Source organism: Saccoglossus kowalevskii, chromosome 22 (assembly GCF_978046115.1).
Source record: "Saccoglossus kowalevskii chromosome 22, keSacKowa6.1, whole genome shotgun sequence".
NCBI lineage: Eukaryota > Metazoa > Hemichordata > Enteropneusta > Harrimaniidae > Saccoglossus > Saccoglossus kowalevskii.
Genome location: NC_140662.1, coordinates 11,317,936 through 11,333,874, shown reverse-complemented (window position 1 = coordinate 11,333,874; position 15,939 = coordinate 11,317,936). Strand labels below are relative to the sequence as shown.

The 15,939-nt window shown below is 37.2% G+C and overlaps 1 protein-coding gene across 1 annotated transcript; it reads left to right on the top strand.

Moving 5' to 3' along the window:
* The first annotated feature begins 2,265 nt into the window (after positions 1-2,265).
* LOC146729000 (gamma-aminobutyric acid type B receptor subunit 2-like) lies at positions 2,266-6,034 on the top strand. The gene is made up of 5 exons (XM_085495744.1): positions 2,266-2,325; positions 2,619-2,741; positions 3,868-4,011; positions 5,469-5,657; positions 5,933-6,034. The coding sequence occupies exons 1-5, from the start codon at positions 2,266-2,268 to the stop codon at positions 6,032-6,034; spliced, it is 618 nt and encodes a 205-aa protein (XP_085351870.1).
* Positions 6,035-15,939: the final 9,905 nt, after the last annotated feature.

Here is a 15,939-nt window from a genome sequence, read left to right as displayed (position 1 = left end):
CGAATTCTTTGCTCCCGTTGCACTTGGTGTGTAAGGTAAGTTGTCTGTTGACAAATATATTAATGAATTGGGGTATATATATTGCCATGTTTATGGCGGACGCCCGGAACAATTGTTAACAAATATCGAGTGTCATATCAAATTTTATCGTCGATTTCATCTTTCCTTTCTAGCAAACGTTTAGACAGCTCACCCCTAGTTACTGTAAATATAGTGGGCTTTATTGTTCGTATGACGTCACATTGTCATTACCATATAACAACGTCAAATCAGTGATCGTGGTATATTCTGTCTTCTAAGCGTCCCAGGCAAATAATTAATGACTTGGCGGGCAAACCGGAAATTTCATTCAAAGTATGCGACACTGCATTAATAAAATATTGTGTTTGATTCATGGGGGTGATCATTTCAAAAAGAAAAATAATGCTGGTTGTGTGATATTTAGGACAGACCAGGAGATGTTTCTTACGTCTATGTATTATGATAATTGATATCAGATAAGGATCATATAAGTTCCGAATCCGTTTAAACTGAAAAAGATACATATAAATAAGGTATAATATGAAACTAAGGAGTGGGAGTGTGCATTTGAGAATAGATTCTTTCACATCACACACATATCATGTATATGGCGCCAAACTCTCGACCCTTTACTAACGCCTAGTTCCGATGGTAGTAATATCTAATCGTCCATTACTATTTATGCAAACGTCGCAAACTATGGTACGATGTCATAAGGGGTCTCAATGTCAGAAAATGATATTAGTTCGTTGACCAGTTTTGCATCGCAATTAATAATTACTAGCATAATATGTAGCTGGAATACGATATGTAATTGTCAGCGTCAGTGACATGATTAATACAGATTGAACGTTGACGACTTTAGGTACTTCAACAACAACACAAATGTTTTTGGCACATTATTTTTGCAATAAAATTCGAATTATGTTTAAAGTCAGTCTTCGAAAGTATCTGAATATATTTTAGTGTTTACTTTTTATTTACTATGTTTTGTTTTTCATTGCTCATAAATTATTAATTCGTGATAATAAAACGATTAGTCTAGTGAAATATCATACAAATACCCCTGAATCATGATCATGAATCGTCTTGTAAATCAGTTGAAATGTTACCACTTGCCGTCCCTGTAAATAAAATATTCATTGATGGAGTGCACTATTTACAGGTGAGATAATCTTCTTGAATATGCTCTCTCAAATTGCGAATCCCGATGTTCGGTTTACAATTTAAAAAGCTGCGAAATGAATTCACAGTATCAACAGAATATAAATACTGTAATTCTATCAATATAGATTATTTTATCTAATATTCATTTGTTCCGAAACTTACCTTTGAGTCCACATATCAATCAGACATTTTAAAGTCTCTCCTAGAATATCATCTATGTGATAACATTAATATGAATTGTAAGGCAATGTTAATGTATTCTATAGTTATTCTTAATGAGTAATTTCATAAAAATAATTTGAAAAACTCAGTTCAGTATATTTTCCTAGATAGAATAATTGTACTATGCATATATGTATTGTGCATAGCGATTAATAATATAAGTACAACCACAACACTATTCAGTAAGGTAGATTTAATACATTATTCATTCATTTCACTTCACTGCATTAGCACAAAGCGATAGACACTCATCTCATAAATGTGTTATACGTGCTGTTCTGTTAAAATATTTAAATGTATTTTACAAAAATCTAAGGGGAATTTTAATGTATGAATGGAGGTCGTCGCGCCGCGTCCTGTTCGATTTGGGACTCATAGCGACTCATAGCTGCGCGGCGACCACCCCTCTCAGTGTTCAAACTATAGAAACTATTTCACCTCTCCGGGACTTGGCATAAATATGGGAATGCGTCATCGAACAAAACTTGCGTAACATTTGGTACATAAGGTGGCCAAATTATTTTATGCAATATGTTTATTTGGGAATAAAATCGCAACTAAAAAACGTATTTTGAGACCGCATGTATGGTTGTACCACATCCTGCAAACCTTGTGCGTAATCAAACTGGAAAACTTCAAGGATTTTTGATGCACACTATACGCAAAGATTTTGTTTATATCTACGTTATAAGCAACAACATTAATTGGCGTTTAAGAATACATTTTGAACCGTATTTTTACCAACGCAATACAACCTGAAAGACAACTTACGTGGTTCAAAATTTACATCTGCTTTCGCCTATCTAGCTTAACGCCGTGTTCCTGTTATTGGGCTTCACCCTTGCTTTCGGGGCAATGTTTTCCAAGACATGGAGAGTGTATAGAATATTTACCAAGGGAACAGTAAAGAAATTAGTAAGTACGATTTATGCATATTTGAACAGTATATGGCTGGTTCGCAACAGCGAAGAATACACAGTTATTCACTGTTAAGTATTATAGTAATTCTAGCGTGAATGGGCAACGTACGTTTATTTTGACCAGATTTGTCTCCTACCCAATGATTACATTATCACATTTACACAATATTACTGTAAATGTATGTTCGTACTTGTGGTGAGATTCTTGGCCTATTTATAATACAGATGGGCAAACGTTTATGTTAACGTATTTGTGATTATTCTTGGTCATTAACGGTTTTTCTTCAGGTTGTCAGAGATGCTCAACTCATCGGGTCAGTGTTGCTACTTCTTTTACTAGATGCTATCATTATAGTGCTATGGGAAATTTTGGATCCTGTAGTGAAAATTACAATAGAACTACCAGAAGAGGTAATTGTTTACACATGATCAACTAAATTCCGACGAATACAATAGCAACGAACTTTGAATTCCAAATGAATATAATCACTCAAACATAATAAGGAAATACAATTTGCGGTTAGAAAAATCGTAAATAAAAGTATTTATAATAATCTATATGTTATCAGCGTTTTAATAACTTTACATATGTAACAAAAATAAATCCAAATTTGTTCCAAATTAATTTTTCTAAAAACGTAATTTGATATAACAATGCGCTCTTTACTGGATACGTAACGTACATTACAAACGTGCATTTCACAAGTTTCAGGGATCGAATTCTCAATCTTGCTATTGGACTAGATCTCATAAAAAGCACGTATATCGCATTGTTTTATTTGTTCATTTCTAATTATTAGGCTAGACACACCTGAATGAAGCACTATTTGTATCTATTGCTTTGTTTTTTAAAGAAATTAACTTAGCATTAACATTAGCTCACTGTCCGTGCACAACAAATGATATTTTTTGGCTAAAGAGCACATATTAATAATTTACGAGTAACCCAAAAAATGATCGAATACAATCTACTATATCTTTAATACAATCTACTATATTTTTAATACAATCTACTATATTTTTAATACAATCTACTATATTTTACTAATACACCTTTGTAAGGACAATAGAGTATGATTAATAGAAAACAAAGAACGCAAATGATTCAAATGACCCCGGAAGTTATTTATACTCTTGTTAATTCGAAGCTCATATGCGCGCGCGTTTTTACGACTTCAACAAAGGAATACCACTATGATTACTGTCACAATAACGTTTTTATTTTATGACAAATCAAACCACATCTTTTATCTCAAGATGCATTTTCAACAAATGTATCTATACATAAAACACTGGAATATCCATATGTAATTCAAGTAAATGTAACAGCTGCCGATGTGTCAATCATGTGGTATTACAAGATCGCGAATCTATAAAAATCACATTGTACCATCAATTAAGTCCTAAAATGATAAATTTGTAAAATTGTATTTGTGAGGTTGTAGTTTTGGATTGGTGACAATCCAGTATTTCCCTAAATTTGAAATATATAATGATTACGTGATCAGTAATAATTCTACTGTAATATTTATAACAGCAAATCAACGATGAAGACGAAGTGATACAACCCAAATTAGACGTATGCACGTCCCAGTACATGGGTTATTGGATGGGGGTGATATTTGCCACCAAAGGTATAATGTTGCTGCTGGGCGCCTTCCTGGCGTGGGAGACCAGAAAGGTAAATATGTCCGAATAATATTCGGAATAAACAACATTTTATTTTCTACCATGATTATTTGACATTTCTTATGCTTTATCAGCTACTGCAATCATTTCAAGTCATGCGCAATAAAACCTTTCGGAGTCTAAACGGAAAATTCAACAATGGTGGTACGCTATCTTTGATTAACAGTCGGGATGTGTCCTATGGTAGGTAAATATATGGTGGGTACTCTGGGCGGGGGTTTGCCTTTTGAATAAATACTCAGTGACTTTCGCTCAGAAGCATTACACGTTATTACCTAGACTGGCAAAGTCGGGACTTTTTTTTTGTTTTACAAAAAAAAAAATAACTAATTGTTCTTTTAGTCCTTTCAGCGTGATCGCGAAAATTAACCTGACCGCTATAGAAATCCCGACTGGACGCATCTGCGGGCATTTGACTGCTATTAATTATTCATGGTGTTATTGATTATTCATGAGTGGATGTGTGAAAGTAAACATGACCTTTTAAAGGTTGATTTGATTCGATCGCAGAGATGGATACTTTAACTTTCTAAGTACAAAGGCGATACTTTCATCCATGTTTACTGGAAACAAGTCGATTTAAATGTCCAATGTGTATAACCTCAGACTAGTAATTGTATTACTAGTCTGAGGTATAACTAATCTTTCAAAATCGCTAGGACCTCAGAAGTGAAAGGTCACGTACATTAATATAGATAAGATATGACTTATACAGCTGCACTCTGATTCATTGTCAATGCAAGTCAACAACTTTTAATTAGCATAATCACCGGAGTGATTCCGCTCCGGTTTTCACTCCAACGCAGGGGGTCGCCCGCGGATGCGTCCAGTCGTGATTTCTTTCGTAGTCACGCTAGTTTTCGCGATCACGCTAAATAGGCTAAATTGGCAATTAATTATATTTTTTTGTAAAAGAAAAAAGAAGTCCCGACTTTGCCAGTCTAGATATTACCTTATGACTTCACAAACACTTAGCATTGTGTATAAAGTTAACTATTCATATAGCTAGCATACTTCCCTTCTTTTCGAAACATCAACGGTACATAACAAATGCTAGCTTGGAAATAAAAATCACATTGTCCCTTTTCATCCAAACAAATAATTACAACATAGTTTTAAAGGTTGTAGTTTTGTCAAATAGAAGTTTTATACCAGCCTTTTTATATTGACGTACAACTATAATTGTTGTGACACGGATGCTCGTACAGCGAAATACTAGTATTCGAAATCATTTCTTGGTCCATACGTAAATATTAATGCATTCATAGTTAATATCTAGTCTGATGATTATACATAAAATAACAAGGTACGGTTAATGATTAATCATGCAAATCATTGCATATTTGCATACTAAACATATGTTAATTATTCACCTTCCGGTCTATTAACGTTCCAGGAGTATCGGGCGCATAGATAGATAAGGTTGACCAAACTCTGTTTTATCTACAGGTGAAAATACCAGCCCTCAACGACTCTCAGTATATAGGGATGAGTCTGTACAACGTGGTCATACTCTGTGGCATCGGCGCTCCAATGTCACTAATTCTAAAATATCAACCACATGTATCTTTTGGTATGACATCAGCATTGGTTATTTTGGGAACTACAGTCACACAGTGTCTAGTATTTATACCAAAGGTAATCGTAAAAGTAATTATTGACAACTTTGCACTGATCGATCATGTTATACGACTCTGGAACAATAGGTCGGAATCAAAGTTTTAGTTATTTGATTGCTGAGTGATCAATAACATGTCAATTCAAAATGGTCGCTCGACTCTTAGTGAGGTACGAGCCGAGGCGAATATTTGCTTCCATTGCCATATTCTACAGTTTCATTAAATGGAGATTATGTGTTGTAATGACGTGATATTTGTCATGCTTAGTAATTGCTTCTGTTGTAACTGTTTCAGGTTTTGAATTTAAAGGATAACAAAGTTCAGTCGGATACTCGTACAATGTTTACTACCATGGACAACCATAAACCTTCGCCTTCTTCGATAGCGACAACGTAGCAACATATCAAACAATTAAAGGAAAGGGAAATGATGAGTTGTTCGAAGAGAGAGACAGCAACACGATCATAACCTTCTGACATAGAGGGAGATATTAGTGTTCTTTCTGCCGTAGAGGCGCTTTTGTTTTGCCCAAAATAATCGTAATTGGTCGTGATATAATCACACTCCGGACGATAAGTGTTTTGATAGCAACAATACGATAGGTGGCCATTGTGTAACGAACGGATTGCAAACATTTTCACAAAACTTGCAATCTCTATAAAAAGCGGCATGGAAACATTTTCTGAATGAAAGTGCGAGAAAAAAATTACAATGACGTGTATTTCTATAGCCTCGATTTCAGTAATGATGTAAAACTAATTCGCCAACGTGTCGTCATATTGATAGAGAATCACGTAGATATTCCTTGATGTTTCCCACGATGAATGGACGTATAGCCTACCGAATGGTAAATACATATTATGTTTTAATGCTTACTGTAGTAGTCACAAGTTTATTTACCCTGAGAGTTGAGACCAATAAGCTTGCCAACGGTTTGCAGCTATTAGTGGTTAACAAACGTCCAGATATTTAATATATTTGCTACCCGGCTGGCTAGTGATAGAGTAGTCTATCTGTGTTAACTTCAAGTTTGTATTACTTTGGGTCGATTCTGGTATCTCTACAGTGTAAGAATTTTCTGCCAAGTGAGTCGAATTTCACTGTATACTACGTTTCTTTCGTAAGACCTGTTCTACTACAAATGTAATACTATCATCAGGCTGTGATACGTGTCGTAGCGAAAAACATGTTGTACTAATATATAAATACTATTTACAAATAAAGTTTTTTTCCCAACACAGCGCGCGTCAAGGGATGTACCTGAACAAACCTGGCCATGGATAGTGTTTACATTAAATTACGCCCTCATATGAGCTTCATACATAACTGCCACTTTACGTGGAATGCGTCATGAAAAAAATATACGTTAAGACACCAGGAGTTATGGTTATTATTTAGACACCCGGCAGATTTACAGATTTCTGTGTGATTCAAGTTTGAGACGTGTTTTGTTTTTATTTATATTTTCCTCGTCTGTCTTTCTTTATATTTCTTATTTGTAAGTTTTTTGTTGAAATAAAGTGTATAGTTGCTTGATAAATTGCATTTTATTGATAAACCCAGAATAATTAAAATGTATTGCGATCGCTTGAATGATGGTCAAACTCACGTGGTGCACCATGTACCTTGGAAAACAATCGGTAAACCCTCGTACGAGTAGGGGGTTGGAATCAGGAGTATTCTACTTTAAAAAAGATGGTTTAAAAAAGCGCACACAACCTTTTTTTTATTTTGTCCCGAGAAGTGAAAGCGTTCATTGATTTAAACTGATTTCTACAGACTGCCTATTCGGTGATATCGCTGCCCTTGACAATTAACCATTCAATTGAGTAAGACAGCGTAAAAGCATTCAGAGCAGAGTATTTTTATAATAGTTTTGCTCAGTTTACGTGAATATTTGCTTTTTATTCTATAGATAATCCAATACATCCGTGTCAATATACACTTAATATATGTGTGTGTTTTTTTTTACAAATTTATAACCCACAAAATAGCGTGTAAACAAACTACTTGTTTTAAGATCCGACGTATACGACATATGACACACACAATGAACAGTTGATCAGTAATTTGATGATTGAGATGTTGTGTACGTGTACACTCCAATTTGTCTTAGGCTTATTGCATCAATGCCAGTAGTAATCATGTTAACGACAGCTACATATAATCGCCAATCTATTAGATCAAAGCATATTCGGACACAAGGCCGTATTTAGCTGGAGGCATTCATTTGTGTATATTATATCAGTTTACCAAAATCTCCAAACCACGCCACCGTGGGATAATTCGAAACATGTCGTATGAATGGCGATTGGACGTTTACACTACTCACAAAGATTCAACTGTGTACGATTATACGAAATAAGTCGTATCTCTAACTTAGCTTCATGAGACTCAGATTCTTTTGAGAATTCTTAGCCATGTTTGAGATAACATTATTCCAATTACAATGGGAGGTACTTGAGGTTTTGTTCATGAAAGTGCCGATATTCTGAACTTTCCGTTTTCAACAACAATGGTGAGCCACCCTGAACTTATTCATAGGATGTGCAATTGATAAACAACATAGTTTCCGCATTAGTTCGTGGGAGAGAATTTAGATCAGAAACGACGTAGTTAACCGATAACAATTCGTAAATAAATCTTCGTGCCGCAGGGTTATGCTTTGGAGTCAAGCCACCGGTAACTGTATGTATTGTTATATCAATATAGCGGCAGCCTTCAGCAGTGTTTTAGTATGCGTTGAGCTTAAATACCGATAAAGGGATAAAGAAAGCATCAATTGGGTTAAGATTACTGAAATAGTGAAAGCGGTAACAAAGACCAGTCACCGATCACTTACTATAAGTGTCGATTCAATAGATATGTTTGTGATCTGCCAAAATAAAACACCCAACATAGGCCACTGGAGAACCACAGTTCCATCGTCATGACAAACGTACAACATATGTTCTCAGTGCTGATTTTTTTTCCTACCATTCCCAGTCGCCCACTTTCAATAATGCACATTCGGCATTATGCGCTTCTCGATGTAGAAGAGAATGTTTAATGAACATAAAACGATTGAATGGCTCACGTTCTTCAAAAAACTGTGGGGTCCGACCAAATAATACGTTAGAGGAAGTGGATATCGGCGTGTCTCTATACTTATTAAAATAAAATGTGGGCGCGACGAAAGAACTATAATTTACGGCTCGCCACAGTCGAATAGTTAATCTTCGGGACGACACATACCCTCGTTAGTTGCAACGGACGGCTAGTTTATTACACCACGTTTGACTCTTTGGTGTTCTCTCAAGCGAATAATACGAGGTTCTTAGGGTTCAGTACGCACTGATATCTCACCCCGTTTTACATATTTGGTGGCAGTTATTCCGTCACTATGGGCAGTCACCGGTGCAACTATGACACTTGAAGTTACTGCATTCATGCCTCAACGAAAAAGATTTGGTTTACTGGGTCCCTGCGCCTAGTCATACGACAGAGTCACTGTTTAACCAATTATCCGTACTCAGAGGCCTTTTAAGACCACGAGCCTGTCGACCACCAACACAGATTTCTCGTACGATCGGACAGCTGATCGTTCATTCTGAATATCGTGCTGGGATTTGTCTTCCCTCGTAGTGTGGTGGATTTTCGGTATTTCCGATTTGCCCAGCTGGGCGAATCATGATGCAGTTTTTCAGGACACAAGCGCCAAACTAACGGATATTTGCCGATGCCCTCTCCACTACTGGCTGTCATCATTTCTCGTTTTTTACCTAATGTCGCCCATATACAAATAATTGGTGTAAAATGGGGACGATAATCTTTTTCAAAGACATCGAAGACTTCTGGGATGAGCTGCCGATAGTATTTGGTGCTCAGAAAGGAAATTGTAAGTCTGAAGGATTTTTTTTTATTTCAAATCAAGTGTTAGAAAGTAACACGCATTTGAAACCATGTGACGTGGATTGTGTAATTATATGAAATCAATTTGCGAGGAAAATGAGACAAAAAGACATCCGATATTCAAAGGACTAAAATTCGAACAAATACTGGATTTGCTGTGCATTTAGTGAATACTCTGGTTGAATAAAGCCAAATACATTGAAAATAAAATTGTATGACATATGACCATTAGATTTATTATAAGAATTAACACCACGACGACGTATTTGATGAGAATTTGATTCTTTAAACACAAATTACGGCTATGTGGATATTGCAACTTTGCGAATTATTCGCAGTCGTTGTTTTCAAGAACACAAGCATTGACGCGCAGATCGCCGCAAACGGTCTGTGCTGAATAGCGCCACCTGTGTTGACACAATGGAACACAAGGTGAAGAAATTTCCGTTTGGTATAGCTTTTCGCCATGCATACACTAGGTTTCAAATAAAAGCCGGGCTCTAATCATACTAACACAAGACGAACATTTGTGTTTCGTTGATGTTTGGTCAGTGCACCGGGGTAATTACGGTGATGTCCGCGTATCGGGTGAATCACATATTCCAATGTATGGAACGTTTTTATTATCGTTACGTTTTAAATTAATAAACATAACTCCTATCGCTGCATACAGTCGACGCTGTCGTCTTTTTACTTTTAATAACAGCGCAAACTTCAACACCCAACTACCATTACATTTCAACACCCGCAACAAGAAAACATTATTTCACACAACGGCCAGACTACGTTTAGTGTACGTAGCCCCACACAGACACATTCAGAATTTCGATACATTTCAATACATGTAACTTGAAAACAAGTGACTAGGACATCGGACTTAATTTTATTTCACACAATGCCGATGTAGCCAGCACTCGAAACTACGTACAAATCGCAACTGCCACTTTCGAGCGCTCGCAACTGAGACATTTTGCTACTCGCAACTCACCACTCGCAACTGGCGTATTTATGCACCCTTACATACCTCGAGGTATGCATAATGATTATTTTAGAATTATTTTAGAGTCGTGTGTTATTTTGTTCAATGCTTTGTTGGGTTTCATACTTTTGCCAACTGTGGTATGAACGGTTCACTTAGTTGAAACACCAAATAGTTTTGTTAAATTTTACATATTTTTCTTACTTTTGGCTCCACATACTCCAGTCACTTGTCACTCGTGACTGGAGCTTGGAGCTGTGTGTATATATCAGTTGTTCCGTATATGCCCGCTTTGTATTCTTCCCCCTTTATTTATAGTTGTGTTATTAAATATTGAGTTGAAAGTTTATATATCTTCGTGTTGTCATTGCAAGCGTGTGTGTCGAATTTGTGTACATTTCCAAACCTGGTCACCCCAATAATGGGTAAAGAACCCACAACACAAGGCAAGGTCTTATGGTCCTCATTTGGCTACCATTATTAATTAACTGAACACAAGCCTTGTGACACAGTCGTACGATACAATACACGTTACTTTGATATTAAATTAATATTTATTTTTTATGTGATTTAATAGTTTAGTGCATCCGAATATTTCACATCTCTAAAACAATTGAACTCTAGTTCGTATTCACTTCATATAATTGCAACTAACCACGTGACGAATTACATTTACGTTTTTTTAATATTTAATGTAAAGTGCAAATAGATGTTGTAACCCACATGTCACATCAATTGAACAACAGTTTTTAAAAATTAAATTTACCCGGTGCAATCATACGGCAACTCATCAATATTGTGTAAAATGATGAATGTTAATTGTTCGGCACAACGATTCTAAAAAGTGCTTGGTCCGGGAGGTCGGTGTATATGTACAGTGTAGGCCCTTCCAGCCAATGGACCGTGACTACGAGTACGACAGGGTTTTCTTAAATCCAATTTGACTTTGTGACCAGTCGCCACGATTCAAAAAACTGCATTCATTTTTCATTGACGATACACTTTGCTGTAATACAACTTTTGTCTGGGAACTATCATTCTATGGATAATATTGATCTAAAGTAAAACAAAATAAAAGACCCATGTAAGCAAAAATTAAATATAGTCTTACCCTCATTGTCATCAATATAAACTACTGCTGTACCATTAAGTATCATACCACCAACGCTAACAAGTGTTACATTGACCTCAAACGATTCCATGGGTTCAATCACATCATCATCAAATATGCTGAAACTGACGACTTGCGAGTCATCGGAGGAGAATATTATCGTCAGGGCAGTTCCATTGTAACCTTCAGGATCCGTTGCTGTTAGTGGAATAGTAGTAACTTCTACTTCGATGGGTACACCAGTGGAGATTCCCAGTGCATACACTGTCACATCGACATATCCATCAGCCTCATTTACATTGTATACGGTCTGATTTAATGATATGGTAGTCAACTCTAACGTGAAATACAACAACACAGAATTGATGATTTAGCAATGAGCAAACTTATCTTCCTCAGAGACACGTATGCGAGAAACATAGAATAAACGCGTGCAACGACTAAACTAATTGAATAATACGAGCGCGTCAAATGGCTGGGATACGTTCTTCTTGTCTAACATAGCTAGGTGTTCATTCAATGAAGCATGTGCACCGATCTGATACGTGCAATAACAGTCGCCGTCTACGCGTAATGATCTTTCATTTTGTTACCGAAGGAATGCCGTTGAGTGCGCTACAGGTGCTGTTATATTAAGACTATTCCTATTTGTTAATCAATATGCTGTATCAAACAAAAAACAAAAAAAGTTATGCATTAGCACCCATTTTTCAAAGTGGAGAGGTCGTCTCCTGTGCACGTGCGAGAAATAAGAACTAAGCGACGATACCACATGCTAAAAACGCAAAGGCTCATGGGCAGACGCTTGTTTTGTGAACGTCACGCTACCGCAGTCAGCCGCATGCGAAGGTGACGACTCCTCTGCTTTAAAATGCCCAGAGCTTGAGTAATTAAGACGAGCAATTAGTATTAAAGCGCTACGGTCGTCACGCAGCGCGTTCGAATTTCATAAGTCGATATGGAGACCCATATAGAACTCGCCGCAGGGATGATTATAGCGCTTTAAGTGCTTACATCTATTAATACGTATCATTTTCGCAACAATCGCCATAGTATTTTTTCTGACACATACACTCCATTCCACTCAGTTGACCATTAATACAATTTATAAGACAGCCCTTTGTTTCATATTAGCTGTGATAACAAGTACCGCCGCAAGATTCCACAGTCGTCTTTGTTCTGTAGCGTGACGCAAATCCGATGCAAGTGTCACTGCCGTCTTGTGTACAGCTTCCCCATGCACTCCATCCATCAACTACGCAATTCGTTGGAAAGCACGAACGCCTTCGACGACCGAGCCACGTCTCGACGCAACTGAGCTCTGACAATATGACAACTATCACCAGCGCAATCCAAATTACTTCCGTCATTGTGATGAGCAACTGTCAGTGTACAAATAAATATAGTTCACATTTAGAGATATTTGCAGATTAAACAAATCAAGGCTCGGTAAACAATTAGAAGTTATGCATGTCGGATACATAACCGTTTTTATTATACATCTGTCACCGTAACGCCACAAGTTACAGCGTGCTGTAATTTTGCGGTATTTTACAGGGGAATTTTCATCCTACCATATTAGGAAATGCGAATTCCAAATATGTAATGATTACGCGCGTAAGCGTCCTCTAATACTATAAACAAACATGGCTGCCACCAGGGTTTGACCGGACTCCATACAAAGAAGTTCTTTGATTCTGTTCTAAACTTTTTAGATTTCGGCATTCCCATGATGTATCCTTGGTAGGAAAAAATATATAATAATAAGGTTATTACGAAGATACCTCAAAGTATGCACTCAGACAGTACGCTGTCGCTGTACTGTATTCGTGCATACTTTGAGGTATCTTCGTAATAACCTTATAGTATCGATACGTGCAGCACAAGCTGCACAACATTACACAGAAAAAATACTTGTATGAATATGATGGACCTTATCAAAATCACAGTTACCAGTTGTATTTTTGCGTTATTTGTTATTACTTACAAAAAACGATCGATATGAATTCTGTCGAAATTAGTTGTAATTAAAATAAAATAATTAATATAACTAGCTGAAAGAAGACATCTTGAATGAATTAACCAGACACGTGTGACGTCATCGGCTAGCGTCATCACAGTTACTTACTATGGTATCATCCATGAACCTGATGCGAATTTATAATCAGCCCATGAAGTTATCGTAACTCGTCCCTTATATCAGGATTCATTGCGCAACGACGCTCGCACTTGTTTTCAGTGTTTGGTTAATTTACTGGGTCCACCACGGTTTAAAGGGCGGTGGTCGTCGGGCTGCGCATGTGCGACATTTGTGTTGATAAACATTGATTTTCCCACAATCCAATGCGCTCTTCCAATGGAAATCACAAGCACCGACTGAGGTTTGACCTGGGCGCTACTTGCACTAATCCGCCGGCGACTTCTTCCATACTTTTCAATCACCTAAAAATACCCAATTAAAGCTCGGTGACGTCTCAGTTTGTACTCATTGATCTGCGCAACAGTCAAAGCAATCTTTGTTTATACGAGACCCATATATCTCGCGCGTGCGTGGCGCGACGACTACATGATCGTAGTTAATGAGTAAACGAAAGGTGGCGCTATATACTATTGTGCCAGGAATAACGACTTTCATTCACGTTAAAAGCAGTACGTGAAGTGTTCGAATCGCGGATCATGGCAGTATGTGTATTAGGCCCATAAAATACGTTTCCGGTGTTCGCATGCAAGGAAATGTCAATTAATAAACATAGATGGCCAGTCATAAGTATAAAAAGAACAAACGTAATTTGCTTAAGTATTAGAAAAGACTATCTCATTTCAATATTATTGCAATCAATGCCATTATTAGTGAAATTTGATGGGTTTGGTTTAGGTGAAACTTTCGAAACAATTTCATCCACTGCCAAAAACTCTCGTTGTCCCACTAGCCTACGAGTACTAGCCTACGAGGCTTTTAAAATGTGCTTTTTTGGTTTCGATCTTTGAAATGTATACCAATTTCACCGTGATGTTCAAATCGCACATGCGTGTTCCTCAGCCACCCGAGTGAAAATGCATCATTACAACTGGAATGTAAAAAATAAAAAAAAAAAATTACCACAAAATAACTGGAATATAAAAAAAAATAAAAAAAAAATTACCACAAAATAACTAGACCCCGGTATAAGATACTGCTAACATGTAATCTTAAGTCGCATGTTCATTGACGTGTCCGTTCAAAATTACCGCGCAGGCGATGAACCCATGGAAGGACATTGTGAACACGCAACAAATCGTGTCGTTCGTCCTAATATTTCGTCAATCTGGAGTTCAAATTGGAGACAATCAGCTCCTCGAGTAACAGACTAAATAGTAACCACATTGTTAACAAGTTTACTAATGGAGAAACATTCGCCTTGTTGTATTCTACGCTACGGCACAACCCGGCCCCCCCACTCCCTATATTTAGGGGGGGGGCTATGCTTGTTCCCTCATTTTTTTGACCCCCCCTTTCTAGGGAAAAGAAGAAAATTTAACCCCCCCCCCTTTCACGGGCTTTTCCGATGAATTTCACCCCCTATCTAGGGAACTTTTCAGTCTAGAACTCCTTTTAAACCCCCCTTTTTTGTATATCTCGGGAAGTGTTTTGAAATACACCCCCTATTTTGAGAATCTCGGGAAAACAAGCAAAAAATACCCCCTTTTCTACGATTTTCTCGGGAAAATGTTCCCGAGACAGATCGTCAAAAAGTACCCCCTTTCCCGAGAAAATGGGAACGCGCATGCGGCCCCCTATGGATCCTGAGTGGGGGGCCGGGCGGCACAATAATGATGTAAACCAAACTATACTCACAGTGACCTGAAGCTTAATTCAGCCAGAGCCGGCTAGACCCGGATTTCAGAGACAACTGACCGTTCAGATTGGCACGTGATACTTGCGTAACTGATTCAAAGAGAGTCTATTCGAGTTTTAAGGGGGTGTGGAATGTGGAATCAAGCTGGAAAACAAGAACATGAAAATGATCGAGTGCGTGAAAATCACGAAAGTTCCAGTCTGTGAAATAAGAATCAAATTTTGAACAGAGTTAGAAATATATTGCATGTCATTCAATGACTAGAATGTATCTACACGCCGTTGTTGCAAAGGTCAATGCAAAGCCGTATACAAAATTGTGCCCAATTGGCTACCCAACCCTAACGTCCCAAAATCAGACCTATCAGAGAACAGCTTATATGTTGACTGGTTTTTTCGACGTATCAAATGTTATCTTGCATATAAGCTTTACCTCAACTGATTTTATATTGTTCGAAAAAGAACTAATGGCATCTGTGTAGTCC

Bases quoted from the DNA above. Each gene is read 5' to 3' on its own strand.
- LOC146729000 (XM_085495744.1), top strand. From the start codon at position 2,266: ATGTTTTCCAAGACATGGAGAGTGTATAGAATATTTACCAAGGGAACA. The intron at 2,326-2,618 runs GTAAGTACGATT...GTTTTTCTTCAG, and splicing joins AGGGAACAGTAAAGAAATTA to GTTGTCAGAGATGCTCAACT. The intron at 4,012-5,468 runs GTAAATATGTCC...TTTTATCTACAG, and splicing joins TGGCGTGGGAGACCAGAAAG to GTGAAAATACCAGCCCTCAA.